Source organism: Rhea americana, unplaced genomic scaffold, assembly GCF_003343005.1.
Source record: "Rhea americana isolate MKP2758 unplaced genomic scaffold, rheAme1 scaffold_43, whole genome shotgun sequence".
Taxonomy (NCBI): Eukaryota; Metazoa; Chordata; class Aves; order Rheiformes; family Rheidae; genus Rhea; species Rhea americana.
The window spans coordinates 813,352-829,257 of NW_028186568.1; the positions used below are offsets into that span (position 1 = coordinate 813,352).

General features: G+C 35.4%; 1 protein-coding gene across 4 annotated transcripts in view; it reads right to left on the reverse strand.

Moving 5' to 3' along the window:
• Positions 1-15,906, reverse strand: part of TBCE (tubulin folding cofactor E) — a 33,281-nt gene that overhangs the window by 12,675 nt on the left and 4,700 nt on the right. For all 4 annotated transcript variants that reach the window (XM_085315447.1, XM_085315450.1, XM_085315448.1 and 1 more), the window contains 4 exons: positions 6,681-6,869; positions 3,953-4,041; positions 3,348-3,447; positions 297-399 (listed from right to left, as the gene is read on the reverse strand). In XM_085315447.1, the coding sequence (XP_085171573.1) occupies positions 297-399; positions 3,348-3,447; positions 3,953-4,041; positions 6,681-6,869 (481 nt within the window). The remainder of the gene's footprint in view (positions 1-296; positions 400-3,347; positions 3,448-3,952; positions 4,042-6,680; positions 6,870-15,906) is intronic.

Here is a 15,906-nt window from a genome sequence, read left to right on the forward strand (position 1 = left end):
AAGGAAACAAAGAGTTATCTTTATCACAAACTCTTGGGACATGTAGTTATATTATACTTCAAGTGCTTTATCTTGACTATGCAACTTACAAAAGTAAATGAAGTTACATGTTTCTCATTAGACTCGTGTGCCAAAATAACTAACTGTATTTCCAACTAACGCAATGAGAGTGAATATTTTCTGAGRATGATGGATCACATTTTAGAAGAATTATACAATGCATAAATATTTACTGTGCTTTCCTTGTCTCAAAAACCTCATGATACAAATAAAAACAAAACAAGGTAAGTTATTACCTCTGTCCATGTTATCTCAGTTTGATTAAGTGCCAGAATCCTCAACTTTAAAAACACACCGGATACAGAAATTGATGTCGATGGAAATTTCATTTTGTTTTCACTGTGTAAAGAGAATAATTCTTAACACAATATTAAATAAATATAATTATTAATTAGATCACTAATTTGGAATTAAGTATTAAGGATAGAAATAATTTATACATGATTAAAAAAAAATTGCCAAGATTCCACACATTTAAAAACATTATAAAACMTTCCACAAGTTCTATTCAAACCTACTCCTTCCTCATTTTACATTTCTTCTTTATGAATGCATATTTATGCCTCATTTGTGGCTTCCCCTCTTTTTCTTTCCCTAAATTTTGAATACGAAAAGAATTACTGTCTTTAGTATTAATGAATCAAAGTCAAATTTGGGGCTTAGGCTCCTTGGTGCTGATTGAAAATTAAAAGTCTAAATGACCATCTAGACAYCAGTGAGACAAAAGAATATAAAACCCACTCTTAACACTCTTAATAGCAAAATATCACTATTAAATAGTTGAAACATTCTCAAAAAGGCAGTCTTTAAAATAGTTTTAATTTTTTCCTTCCAAAAAAAAAATGTTTTTCCTTCCTAAAATCTTTTCTACCTGAATATTTGGACAAAAAAATCTCTTAGAGTAGTCATATATTTATAGCATAAATTTCCTCTTTTAGATTCAAGCTCTCAGAGAGCTGGTGGAAGAGTTTTATTCTCTTGCCAACATTCTCTGGTCAAGTAATAGACTTACTTTTTTAAGTAAATGATTATTCTTAATGGAAAGTCAAAACAATAAAAAATAAATTCAAACTATTTCAGTGTGTAGTCATAAGGGTCAAACTCCATTCTCCCATTTTATATTCCTATATTATCACAAATAACTTCTAAAACTCCCTCAGTCTAGACCACACTCCCCCACGATGAAAAACTGAAAAAAATTGTCTAGGTGAATGAATGCAAATTCTTCATAATCTCATATATGCTGATAATAAATCATGACTACATATGCTCTAGGCAAAGTTATATCTGAATTCTGTAAATAGCACCCAGATTACAACAACTGCTCAGCTCAATACAGAAAAAAATGGAAAGCCTATATGTATTTTAAATATTTTTGTCTTATTAACTATAAGAGCAATTACAAAAAAAAAAAGAAAAAAACGTACTATTTTTGGTATATCGACTTGATATTTATTTCCATTTAGCATACATCACCTTCAAATTGCTTCAGCCATATTGTGTGCTGTACAGTGAAGGCTTTGGAAGCTCACATTTTGGGTTTCTGCATTCAGTTCTGTTGCCTCACTGCTCTTTCCAATGACTAGTACCACCTTTGAAACAGCTGAACATCTTTGCTTAAACAGTCAGCAGTCAAGGTGTTAACCTTGACATTAAATAATCTTCTGAAAGTTGCAGTGACAACATTTAAGATAGACAATACCACTTCTCAGAACGAATGTTTTGGACCACTGCCTACTTACAAGCTTGAACAACACTGTGTTAGCTCACACCAGAAGATTATCTTGGCCAGTGCCACCTAGAGCTGTGCACTGAAAAAGTCTTTTTTTTTTTTTTTTTTTTAACATTTTGTGAATTCTTTCCTGCTCCAACGGAAGCACAATTTAAAAACAATCTCCCTCCTTTTCCACAAGGACACTGTAGGAGAGACTTTCCTTTAGGTCCGTCACTATGATCCACAGTCCTTACTAGCATCATTTCAACAGAGAATGAACTGGGTAATGGTCTAAGCATTAGGGGTATTACAGCTTGGTGGTAGATGYTGTTGGTAAAATACCATTTTTACAGAAAAGCAGGCTCCTAAATAAATGCTTGCCACAACCATCAAACTAAATCAACAATAATAAAATTAGAAATAAAGCCTTAAGAAATTTGACAAGATTTAAAATGAAAATGAAAGTGATTTTACAGTTTTTCTATATAGAAAAAACTTTTCTAAGCTCTTGGGGRAAAAAAAAAAGCAAATAAATTTGCTAACCCTGACCACAGATAATTACTTGTAAGTGTCGTTAAAAAAAAATGCTAAGAGATTTTTAAGTGACCAGGGCTTGTTATCAGTACTTTCCCAGGCATGCCGCTGCCTCCTCTACAGCAGTGCCGCCGCGAGGCCCCAGGCTCCGGCCGAGAGGCCCCCGTCCCCGCGGGCTGCCCCCCGCCCGGGCCTCCCGCACCGAGAGCCCGGCCCGGTGCGCAGGCACGCAGCAAACCGTTACGCGCCCCGCGGAACTGGTCGCACCGCGCAGGCGCCGGGCGCGCGCAGGCGCGTTAAGTGCTGCTGCGGTGCACAGCAAGCTTTTAAATGAGAAGTATTCCACCGTCTTAGATGTCTTAACAGGATAGGGCATCTAAGGCAACGTAATGCTTTGCATTTTAAAGTTCTCCCGATCACCACCTAGCAGGCCAAGTTAAAAAAAATGCCATCGGCATAGATTTCTATACTCCCCGTTTCCTTATTAAAAAAAAAAAAATCACTCCATGAAATATTTATTACCACCTTTTAGGTAACAGCTTAAAAAAGATTAGTGCCCTGCTTAAAATCTGTCTGCACTGGCTAAGGAGGCAAATTGCATAAATTTGATAAAATCTGTCATGTAGAAGACATTGACAAATGCCTAAATTCCTGCAKATTTGATAACTGAAATCTGTCCTCTAACATTTTTCAGGCAACTGTGATTTTACTAATTTTACAGTACTCTGGTTARCATCCATCTGTCCCAAGCTCTTCTCCTTAATTTAGTTTTACATAGATGCTAATCTCCTAAGGTCCAAGGCCTTTACTTGAAAGGAGCTGTCTGAAAAATACAGTACACACAAGAAGTTTAAGGGATAAGATTAAAAAAAAAAAACCCAAAAAACAAAAAAACACAGTATTAAGAAACTTAACTCCTATTAAAATTAAGACATACAGTTACCCTTTTAAAGCTGAACCTATAGCTTGAAGTTCTGCTTCTTTCTTTCTTTATTCCCTAGTCCCAAAGGAAGAGAAACCCAAATACTAATATTTATACCTGATATTAAGCGTTTCCAGATTTTGAACCTGAGACGCAATATCTGTTACTGTCTCCCAAGATGATATCAGATTTTTTGATAGATTTATATGCCTGATATCTGAAATTTCACGTTAAGAAAAAGAAATGTATCTCAAATCTGAACTTCGTGTTTCAGAAATTAGAATTAGACAGAATGAACTAATAACGTCTGCTGTGTATTTTGGTAACATCACTATAACAAGCAGTATTTTTAATATGTAACTGACTATGTATTAACAACCTCTGATGCCTACAGAATATTTCAAATGTATTTTTATACAGTTTTCTATTCTACAGTCAAATAAAGAAAATCCCATTGCTGAGTACTTCTGAAGCTGCAGTCATAATAGCAACTTYGGACAATATTTCCATTTTTATTTGCCATCTGTATTCAAAAAAGTAGGTTTTTACTTTTTAACAAAGTAAACACTGAAATAAACTTCCAAATACAAAAACCAATTCTAAAAATATACTTTTGATAGGAGGATATCAATATAGTTCACCATTTCTTGAAGTGGGTAACTTGAAATGCTAAAATATGTACTTGTGGTATCACATAATACAGCACCTTCAAAAAAGGATACTAGCACACGTTCTTCTGATTTCCTCTTTCTGACCAGCATGGCTCACAGCACATTCACGCACTGAGATATCTACCAGTTGGTTCAGCTGGCTAAATGAGAAAGAACATTCTGTTATCTTATCTTCAAATAGAAATAAATACATTATATAAGTCCTTGGTTTTACAACTAAATAATATTCTTTTCACAAATATCATCTTTTATAGAATTAACATCACACAAACTGCTGCACTGTACTATCTCATCTACTTTCTGCCTTGATATTACTACCACAAAATCAGTCTGGATGAGCTAAAAAAAAAAAAAAAAAAAAAAAAAAACTCATCCAACACAATACAAACAAAACGCAGCTTAGAAATTCCAAGTTAATTGGATTTCCTGCAGCATTTTTTTTTAAAGAGGCTCTAAGTTATTTGGTCATTTTTTATGTCACTTAAAAAAAGATGCATTTTCAACTGCTTAGTACCTTCTAGGAGACAAAGCAAGAACATCTGCAGAATATCAGCTCAGCAAGGAAACTGCCACCTAYYGAACGCATCCTTCTCTCTGGTGCTGGAGATTATTATACTTGYAGCCTACACACATCATTACATTACTTCCTTCTCATGCCTTCATACATGAGCAAAAACATGATAAAAGAGCATGATGTGAACTGACTGAAAACTTCCTCAATAGCAGTATAGCAGCTTTTTKCCTTCCCTCTCTTGGTTATATACTTATTACTCATATGAGTAAACAAGAATAAGGAATATCATACAATATTTAAAAAACATTAGAACTCTTTATTTAAAAAGGACCACGATTGTGTAAAATTATCATGGTACTGACAATCATTAATCTCATTCAATCTTTYCCCAATATCATCAATTCTTACTTTACAAAATTAAGTTAAGAACTGTGAGCACTCAAATAAGGCATAATCCCTGTTCCTATCCATAAAACATGTAAATTATGAAGCCACGATACTAAGATTTCTCAAGTGTCTTCCACTACAGTGCAGTTCTGCTCAATTTTTAAGATAGGACAATATTACACACAAGATACCAGGCTAACTCAAGTTAAAGCCCTTCCTAACACTACCGCTTCCTCTCAGTAAAAATATAAATCAGTAGTATTAACAGAAGTTACATGGAAGCAACATTAAAAATGACACTGACATTTACACACATCAAAAGCTGTTAAAGAAGCAAAATCCTCATGTACCTGAAATAATTTAGAACATATTTAATGTCTTTAAAATTTGTCACTTACATGAAGCACTAGCAAGAAATGAAAAATACAAGCATGTAACAAAGTCGTTATATTTCAAATGCTACTTTATCATCTGAGTGAGACTTTCACTTTTAGGTAAGTTTTGGAGAGTGATAGTATCAAGTTAGCTGTAAAAAAAATCCTCTAACAAGCAACTAATATATTACTTCACCACRAAAACTTTCACAAGTCTAACTTACTTTTTCTCATGTATTAACTTTAATCAATTTGAATGTCTTCTTCCAATAAAAGGAATTCTAATGTTTGGAATCCAACACACTATTCCTTAAACTAGATTTACATTACGACAGGCAAAAGATAAGGACTTCAAAAACATTAATCAAGAAGAGTAGATAAGTATTTTATACTGTAGGCCCCTCCAAACTGTACAGAAAGACTAACTGACTGTGCGCTTGTGTGCCGATGAGTATTTAAAAACAGAAGCAAACTTAAAAATCCAAATTAAAAAGAAATATTGAAATAAAATGAATCATGAAAATATTAATGTGCAGTTGAAGGGGGCTATTAACAAAACACTGAGTATTATAAATGCAAGTTAGTTTAAAAGAAACCTGAAGGTAAAGTTATGATATACATGATTGAGGGATATGAGTCATCTTAACTCTGTGCTATCAGGATCTTCAGTTTACCATCCATTCACTGAAATCTCATGTGTAAGTCATATATCTGAATAGTCTGTAGTATTAAATCACCTGTCCTCCACCAATCTCAGTAACATATTTATCCACCAGTAGAAACTCCTCCTCTGTCCTGCAGTAATGCCATGTTAAAATAAAACAAATACTGACATAATTAGGTACTGCACTATTTGTAGACCCAAAGTTATTTGAATGCAGTTTGTGTGCATGATTTTGATTAACTTAATAAGAAATGTAAGACTAACTGTTATTCTCGTAACAAATTATTAGGGGCAAAAAGGCCCCTAGGTTAGGCATTTCACCTAATGCAGTCTAACTACAGGTTGCTGACAAAAGAGAAAAGCATCCTGTTCCCCCATATGCATTCTCCCAACATTTTCTAACCCAGCAACTGTATGGCTGCTAAGCAAGTTGGATAAATTCACTGATCCAATGGAAAACTAGCCCATCAAGGAAAGAATGGTTTTATACCAGGTCATCGAGCTCACTCAGCTCACCTTTCAGTTCTCTAAGACTGGGATCTATGTAAACAGCAGACACAGCCAAAGTGGCAAGCAAGGTTATCTCATTTTTGGGAGCAGCTCACAATCACATCAGATTAAATATTATGTGAAATCAGAATCTGTATCAGAATTCTTAAGTGATCTACTTCTTCAATAAATTTATCTATACATTCTTAAGGAAAACAATAATCCAATATCTACAGACTAATCACCCAAGACATTTGAGGACAACGTAACTTTCCTTTCCTTACATTTGAACTACTGCTTAACTAAACAATCACTAGCAGCATATCTGAGATTTTCAAATATTACACTTGCCTTTGTTGTTCTATAATAGAATCCATACCAACAAATTCCACAGTCTTCTTTCCAAATACTAATTCGCTCTCCTTCCCATGGTCGACATCTTGCTCATCACTCAATCCATACCGGTCCTTTATTGCAGTTAGAAAATCTACTCCAAAATTTGCCTTGTTTGGMCGGATAAAGGATCCTCCTCTAGGATGTCTAGGAAAGAACACCCAGGAAAATGAGAAACATGGAAAGTTACCATAAGACTGATTACTCTTAAAAGTACAAATTAATACTTTTTCAAAATACCATGAATTTAAGCAGTCAAAGGACAATTCCACAGGCTAATTTTAGACATCACTGTTCCTAGTCAATGAAACCAGATAAGAATTAAAAATATTGTTGATAATATTTGACCCAGTAAGTTGAAATTGTAAGTTGCCAGGAGAACMGAAGTGCCAGGTCTCCAAACACATTTACACATCAAAACTACCACTTCAGTGCACATTGTCAGAAATAATTGCTTAGGTATCTCCAAACTCATTAAGAGTTCAAATCTCCCAGAAAATTAGGATCCTACCTACAAATAGATACAAAGTTACCTAAACCGTAAGACAAAGTGGAGCCTTAGCTCAGCCTACGGCCTATAGAAATACCCAGAATACACATTCCCTCATGCTTCATTTGAATAATTCATTTGTAGTTCTAAGACAATGCAGCCTTGATCAACGCACCCATACAAATGGCRTATGATACAAGTTTTATTATTTGGAATTCTAATACTAACTCAACCAATTTCTAATTAAATATTARCTCAGTAACAACTTCAAAATTCAGCATTCAACAGAATTACCCAACTAATGTACTTTCTACACAGTCCTACAAAATTTCTTAGTCTTTCCTGAGCACAAAATCCTTACTGCTTGATAATCTGCTTTTACAACTTCTATCAAAGCTAGTAGGAAATACAGTATCTACGAAGAACCAACAAAGACAACCTGTGGGAATGGTATCACAAAACAGATAGAAGGATCAGCTGTAAAACAGCAGGAAGAAAATGCATAGTCATGATTACCTGCCTGCCTTCCAGCTGAGAAGAATATGGACTTTGATAGAAAAGTACCCAGGAAGAAGAAATCACCTATGTAAATAAAACTCCTCTTTTCATGTATGCAAACATCAAGTGGCTAATAAGCAAACTATAACATTAATCCTCAACTTCAAAGAATTCAAGATTCTCTCTCAGAAATACAGTAGCTAGAGACCTYGAATCCTATGGACCTGTTTACAAGTAGATGGAATAGCCTAGGCACGTATTCACATTTTATTAAAAAATCTAGTACTGGCAATTGCCTGTRCCAGTTTCATTCATTAACATTCCAAATAGTCAAATAAGTACTCTCATATCCTAGAGAAGAATCTGGATAGAAGCAAGGTATTTACTTTAAAACTATTTTCAGTCTGGTTTTCTAATGAATAGGTTTAGAGTACAATGGTGACAAAACATACAGACAGGCATGCACTTAAAGAATGCAAATCCAATATATACATTCATATTCAACACAATTTCAATGCTCTACATTTTTAATCCAGTAATCTCTTAAGTATTTCCTTAATGTTCTTTATAGTTTGTAAACATTTGGTTATATTACCCTTCTTCAAAAGTAAATATTATGTGACTTTCTTAACATCACTTCCTAAAACAATAAATCACATTTTCACCATCTTAACATCTCTTACATACAAAATACATCACTTCTACTTTTGCATTAAGTCAAATAGCTTTGTAAATAGCAGATAGCGCAGGTTGCTACCTGGGCTCTGAAAACTGCATATAATAATCCTTGCACTCTTGTCAAACTGTAACTCATCCTGCCTCCTGCTACATATTTATTTTGAAATCTGTTGTCCTTCTTCCCATCACCTCAATTCCCCCACTGTCATCTCCATCACTCTATACTCAACAATTCCTATGTTTCTTCTTTTCTTCTCCCCAGTCCTCTCATCAACCTGGAGATCTCATCTGTATCCCCCTCTTCATGCCATTTATACTCRACATAGCCAAGTCCTCTAAATTGCTCCATCACCACACCCATTCCTAAACTCATTTCTATTCTCGGTCATCGTTTAGAATCACACGTCCTTTCTCTCATTGTCTTTGGAAAAGCTGGTTCTATTCCCACAAAAAAAAAAAAGTGCAAAGAAAACTAGCTACCTTGTTCCTTGCTTTCTCTGATACTCGAGTCTTTTGAAGCCACAGAAAAACTGTGAAGCATTTTTCTCACAAGACCCTCTTTACTTTTTTACCATAGCAAGATCATAGTGTTTCTCTTCCTTGTTCTTACCACTTCCAAGCACTCTCTCCCCATCAGTGCTGTGTAAGCTATTGTATGCTCAAATCTATTACAGAGCCTAAGTTTCTTTTTCAGTTGCATTCTATTAATTCAATCTCCTTTTTTGCAGAAAAGGACAAAAAAGGAGACAATGCAATAGGAACCTATTTTCAGCAAAATGATCAAGCGTTCAAGGAGAGAGACTGCTTACCTATAACTAGCTTCCCTCAAGATGCACTGCCTGTACTAACTCTCATACTATGAAAAATAAGCCATACAAGCTACATACATTTTACAGTATTGTTACCTAGACAGTACTTATTCACAGCTATATAAGCAATAAAAATGCCCTTTCTCTGTGTGTTACACATCTAAGCACAAGTTAATGCTCAAATACAAGTCCCTCCTTTTTGTTATCCCCAAATTCTCCAAAAACATTAAGGAAAAAAGTAGGAGAACAATTTGTGAATGTAAATTACATACTTAAGGAACACAGTTAACAGTATCTAACCTTTATTCCTCCTTCAAAAGCTTGTCTGTAATGTACACTCAGAGTCCAAGCACTGCTCAAAATGTTCCTTACTTATTGAACAGTCCGGGATCCTCAGCTGAGTACAAATCAATCAAAAATGCATTCTGAAAAGAATAATCTTGCTAAAAACTTAGAAGTAAAAACATAACTAGCCTAGTATTTGGTGAACTCTAAGCTGGAGAAATTCAGGCTACAAGGAGATCACTGGTGCAGCTCAGGTTGCTATGCAGTGCATTTTATTTTGTCACAAATAGTCCCATACTTCTGGTTTCATACAACTCTCAACAACAGTAATCAACAGTAATCATTAACTCAGCAAGGAGCCTTCTTCAGTGTAAAAATAACCTGCCTAAAATCTAGGGTAAATCCTACAGAACGCTGCATAGAGTTTAGTGGAAGGACATCTGCCACAAGGACTCGATTCCTGTTGCTTTTCTCATCAAAAGACGAATAAGGGAACAAAGAAAGCTCCTTCCTTACAGAAGATAAAAATCAAACAAAAAAACCCCCAAACCCCACACATTTGGAGTTGAGCTTTAGCTCTTAACGTTCTGACAGATGGAAGCCTTTTTTGAAAAATGTCTCTAATGAGCAGAAAACAGATGTGGCAATCACGTGGACCTCAAGTAGGAGACAAGGGAAAGTGGACAAGCAAGCTCCAGAAGACAATGTGGAACAAGACAGTAGACATGAGGACTACCAATCGACCTGACTCAGGCTAAGCACATGGACTTTGCTCTGCTGAATATGAAAGGTCCTAGAGCTAAGACCATACTGAGAAGATGCACCCTAATTTCCTTAAGCAGGAAATCTGGAATAAGCCCAACTAGGTCTGACAACCATCTGGCTCTGGTTAGCAGTGACACTTCTTACTGACTTTTAAAATAGAGAGGTTGACCATAATCCCAGAAATCAGCTTGCATGACACTTTCCATTTGTGATTCAGTAGCCTGAAGCAATATAGCATATCTGCTAGCAAGCTCAGGGGCCTAGAAAGATACTCACTGAAATTCAGATTAACTATCAGTTTGCACTGGTTAACTATTTCCCAGAATAAAGGTGAAATTTGACATCACCTTTTTGCTAATGAAAAACAAAGTGATGGTATTACTCACCATTATGAGTAAGCAATGGCTCTTCATACACTAGTGGAATATCACACACGCACACTTCTCAGTACCTGAGGTAACATACACATTTGTATATAAGCTGCGCTCTAACGATTATACACTTGAGCTGTTTGACTGCAGAAGCTGCTCAGCCAAGCAAAGAGGTCTCATCACTATCAGACAGGATAGTAAAGGAACACGGAAGGGCTTCTTTGCTCAGTGCTTGCCTTTGCACTAATTACCCCAACGCTCGTTATGGCTGGCGGCATACACACTGCAAAGCTCACAGTGTGCATCAATCATAGCTATTTGCATCCATGTATGCCTTGCCTGTGCAGACACTACACAGATCTTTCCCTTTAAGAGGAACATCCTAAATGGACTAGACTTCTTTTAAAAGAATCTACACTGCAGCAAAGAGAATTTATTTCAGAATAGAGGCTGTAGTAACCTTGGCATCAGATAAAGATTGTAAAGTGATATGATAACACCAAATGGCTACTGTATATCAAATTCCTGACTAACTGTACAGCAGAAGCTTTGTAAACATGAACAAATAATTACACTTCTTGCAGGTTTACCTGAGTCAAACAAACAAAAGCTGTGTTCTTAGCTCAATCTGAGCCTTCAGGAAAGGAAGGAAGAAAGAAAGGAGAGATAACATTTACAGTTTCAGATACTCATCTTAAGGTTCTCCTGGACATGGTACAATAGTTGCTAGAGCCAATAGTTTTGTTTCAACACTCTTCTATTGACAGAGCGGACATCTCAGAGTGAGTACATCAAGACATAGTGAAACAATCAAAACTTCCTATCTGAGATCTTCTGAGGCTAGAAGAAATCTTGGGAATACATTCTCCCCTTGTCAGAGAGAAACAACTTCTTTTCCTTAGATACTAAAACAAGACTGACATTTTACGGTATTTGAAGAGTTTGTGCTCTAAGTAGATATTCTTGGAAATTAATCTATCATTTTGAAGGAGAGATGATTTAATTTAACATAAACAGATCTTCTCTTAGGCAGGAACATAAATTTCATGCAAACAGCAACATCTGATGGTCACAACTGTTGCCTGTAAATTCAAAAACATGTTCCTACACAATTTATGAATTTCACTGGAGGAGAAAAAAAAACTGAAAACATATAATGCCTTAAAAAGGCATTTCAGGAACATAAAAATTATACAAGAGTCAAAGTTCCCACCAGAAGAGGACTGAATAATACAAAGCAAAAAACCCAAGAGCTTACAAAAAACCAAGCAGTAGTTGCAATTCTGCCACACTGAACACATCACAGAATCAAGTTTGACAACTGCTACATTTTCCCCTCTCTTCTCTGGCTTGCTCTGTAAAGTTAACTCTGGCAACACAGATGGTAATTTAATAAGTTTGATACTTCTTGTAACAATATCTGATGAAAATCAAATCATGATTCTTCTGGAAAGGGAYTAGGGAAGAATAAAACTACTTTTTAGCAGGAGAGAACGTGTCCTTTCCATTTTGGAATCAGAGTAATTTAAATGTATAACACTACAAAAAGTTACMCCCATTTTATGAGAAGTGAGACAAGCAAAGAAGCATGTCGTCTAGTGCAAGAGAAATTCAAAAGTCTTCCTCAGCAAAACAGTCTAGATTAAAATAGCTGATAAAATAGGAATGTAATGGTAAACATTGTGTGTGAAAGGAATAGCAAACATCCTCTCAGAATTTGTCATAAAAAAGGGATAAGGCTAAAGAGGAAGGTGACATTCTGCTAGCAGTAACCTGGGAATTACCAAAAGACTTTTGACAAAAAAATGAGTCAGCTTGAGAAGGARTATAAAAGAAATATGAACAACCGTAACAGTGTATCAGAAAAAGGGTAGTAGAGCAGCAGTCAAAACTCAGTTTAATGCTGCCAAAAGTCGTCTTGCCTTACAATTGCTGCTTACGCTGGACAGAGCTGCCTCCCCATCAGGTGCCACATGCAACCTGCACCCAAGCAGGTGATGGACAGTGTGGGGAGCACCCATACCTCAGTGTGCATGAGGACCACACGAGCTGCATTCTACCATCACGAGCATTAGTAGATTGCAGGAGGCAACAGAGGTGTCCGAACAGCTGGAGCACCTACATCTCCCACAGGAGGTATCTGTAAATAATGGACCCGCACTCCCAAGGGAAAAGACACGTGCTTGTACCCACATTTTCTGAGGAGGGAGAGGACACTGTCAGGATGGGCCACACGTACAAGTGTGCAAATATATGTGTGGGAAGAGAACACTTGGGGATAGATTACAAAAGTATGCATACAAATGTGTAGGTATGTACTAGTATCTTGTAGATATCTAGTGCTATAATTGTGTTGCTGATATTAATACTGAATACATACTTCACTGGTTGCTAGTTAACTACATGTCATTAATAAATAGATAAATGGCTTAAACTCTGCTTTGATTTAACTCTCAGAAATGGGGCACTTTTCTCTGTAACAATCTATATGCCTAAACATGATCTTTAAGCATTTCATATACAGTTTTGTTTCCCTTAAATTTCTACATAGTTGTAGAACACTTGCTTTAAATCCTAGAAGATGAAGTTACATTTCCTGAAGGAAATGTACCTACCACTATGAGATTTTTTCAGATCTACCCTATAGGGACAGGCCATGTTGTTTTAAAACAAATACACATGTTGATTTAATATCTTTTTCATCTTTTAACTTAGAAAGAAATTTTACAATACAACAAGATCTTTCTATTTATTTTGCAAGCATACTTGTGTTTCAAAAGCTGTAGATGAATGTTACCACTATGCTAAGGCTTTATTACTCACTTCTCATTTCTCTTGAAGCCCTGCAGAACACAGGTAATTCTATTACATGACACACTACTGAAATTTGACAGCAAAAAGTAATAGCTTCCTCAGAGTTGTTAGGAAGCAAGACTATTAGCAGGAAAAAAAATTCACAAAAAATGCCACTAGAGTGTGCATTGTAATTTTTAACAAATCCAAGTTTGATTAACACACTTAGGTCAGCATATTTTGAAGAAGTGCTTACTGTTTGTCGGTTCCTATATTCTTAATATGTTGAATTAGTATCACGTAACATAAGGACATAAAATAATCATATCGCCATGAATCACACAAATTTAGACCATCTTTACACAAAACTTAAGACAACCATACATAGCTGTAAGCAGACCTGCTGATTTATCCAAACAAGGATGTAGTATGTATACTCTTAAATTTGGTTTTATTTTCCTCTTATGAGCTCATTTTGAAAAATGTCATTGTGTAAAAGATTTTTAGAAGAATCCTTTTCAAATTGCCTTAAAAAAATATGAAGATAAATCTGTATCCTTTTATTGCATTTCTTTACAGTGCAAACTATTCTACTATTTCAGCTGCTTCTGCTTACTAGAATTCATGAAAGTAAAGATGTAGGTTTTTACTACAGATAAGGTTTGGGGAAAAAATACAGTTTTAGTCAGTCTTCTAACCAAACAGTAATAATAAATAGATGACACTTGGGTTTTTAATTGGTAGATGAACTACAAATCAGTCTGCACACAGAAGGTTATGGCTGTGAGTCATGTTTAATAGCTAGAACTATTGTTTATTTCTTTAGTCTCCAGAAAGACTTTCTCTAATTGGAACAGAGTACAAAGAACAGATATTGTAAGGATAACACACTTAAAGATGACTATATTTAAAATTGTTATGAATATAAGCAGCTTCATTCAAAAGAGTTACTTTTATGACAAGAATTGAGATCATTCTCTGAGGTCTTATTTCCAGGAAYGACAGTAATGGTTGCTAGAAAAGCAAAAACTATATATGCATATATACAAATACTRTACTCACACAAAGGTAAATCACTCTTCAGTTTCTGAAATACCTATACAGCTTGCTTAATTGTTTCTTCTGTCTACAGAGCTTGTGAACAGCCAGTCCATTATTTTTGTTATTTCTTCTGCAGCAGAATATAACTAGTGTTAGCTTGGGAACTGTTTCAATTGAATTCAAAGCATTTAAGACAACTTCTGCTAATAAACTCAAGAGATATAGTTGTTTTAGGACTATAAATTTGAGTTCTTTAGTTAAGAAGAATCCAGCAGCACTGAATTTCCTTTCTTTCATTAAGGACATCCTCATTTTTCTTAAGCCTTATTTTATTATCATTAGATACAAGGCAAAAATATATCAAGCCCTCAAAGATATCTTTCTTTGTTGTTTTCTGAAGAACAGGCTTTGTTTTAATCACCTCATTTCCTAATAATGAAGCCTCCAGGGCTCCCACCACACACACAAATGCAAAATTTAAGAAGATATAAACCAAGAATTCTGATTTGCACTATCAGAATAATCTACCCCACCAATTTACGCCTGTTTGGCTAAGGGTAAGAGATAATATTCCCAGAAAAGATTTCAAATAGTTATTAAACTGGCAAATTTTTCTGTTTATTCAGTCGGAGACCAAACAGCTTTACATGCTCTTCAACAAGCCTTGAACTACTAGTAGTTCTTCATACAAATACATTAGTCGTCTTCACTACCTCTGGGCACTCCATTAGACTCCAGAAGATCTTTTGGCACATAAAAGATTAGACTTGCTTTCTCCACAATGCACAAATGCTTATTTTATCTCAGCTTTTTTCTTTTCTTTTTTTTTTCCCTCCTCTTATACAACCTTTTGCAGCAACAGTTCTTGGTCCCTTCCATATCAAATTCCTACATTCCAATAGGAGAAAGCAATAAGACTTATTGATTCATCTGCTCACAGAAATGGGAACGATCACAATTCCCACTGAAAACATGCTTAAGATTTAAGCCAAGGCTACACATTATCCTTGTAGAGAGAGAGAGAGAGCAAAGTACTTCAAGTGCACARCTTTATTTTCTAAAATAAAAATAAGATATTATCACTCTCCATTTTTTCTTTCAGAAGAAATTCTCACAATGAATTTTCTCTGTTGAATCATCCACTGAGAGTAAAAAAGAGAATGCATACAAAGACACCACCTCTGACTCAGAAAAATCCCTGGACCATTACTAGACAGAGACAGTGAAACTCTGGAGAACTATCATTAAACACTTCTTCTGTTCTTTCACTCTTCTCCAGACATCTGCTATTAGCACACATCAGAGACAGAAAACTAAGCAAAACAAGTCTATTGGACCGACTTGGTATATCTATTCTTATATGACATTCCTTTGCATGACATTTGGGGGGGTGAGACGATTCTGCTACTCTCATCAAGGGATTTCTTCCCCCTCCTCTTTTTTTCTTTTCTTTT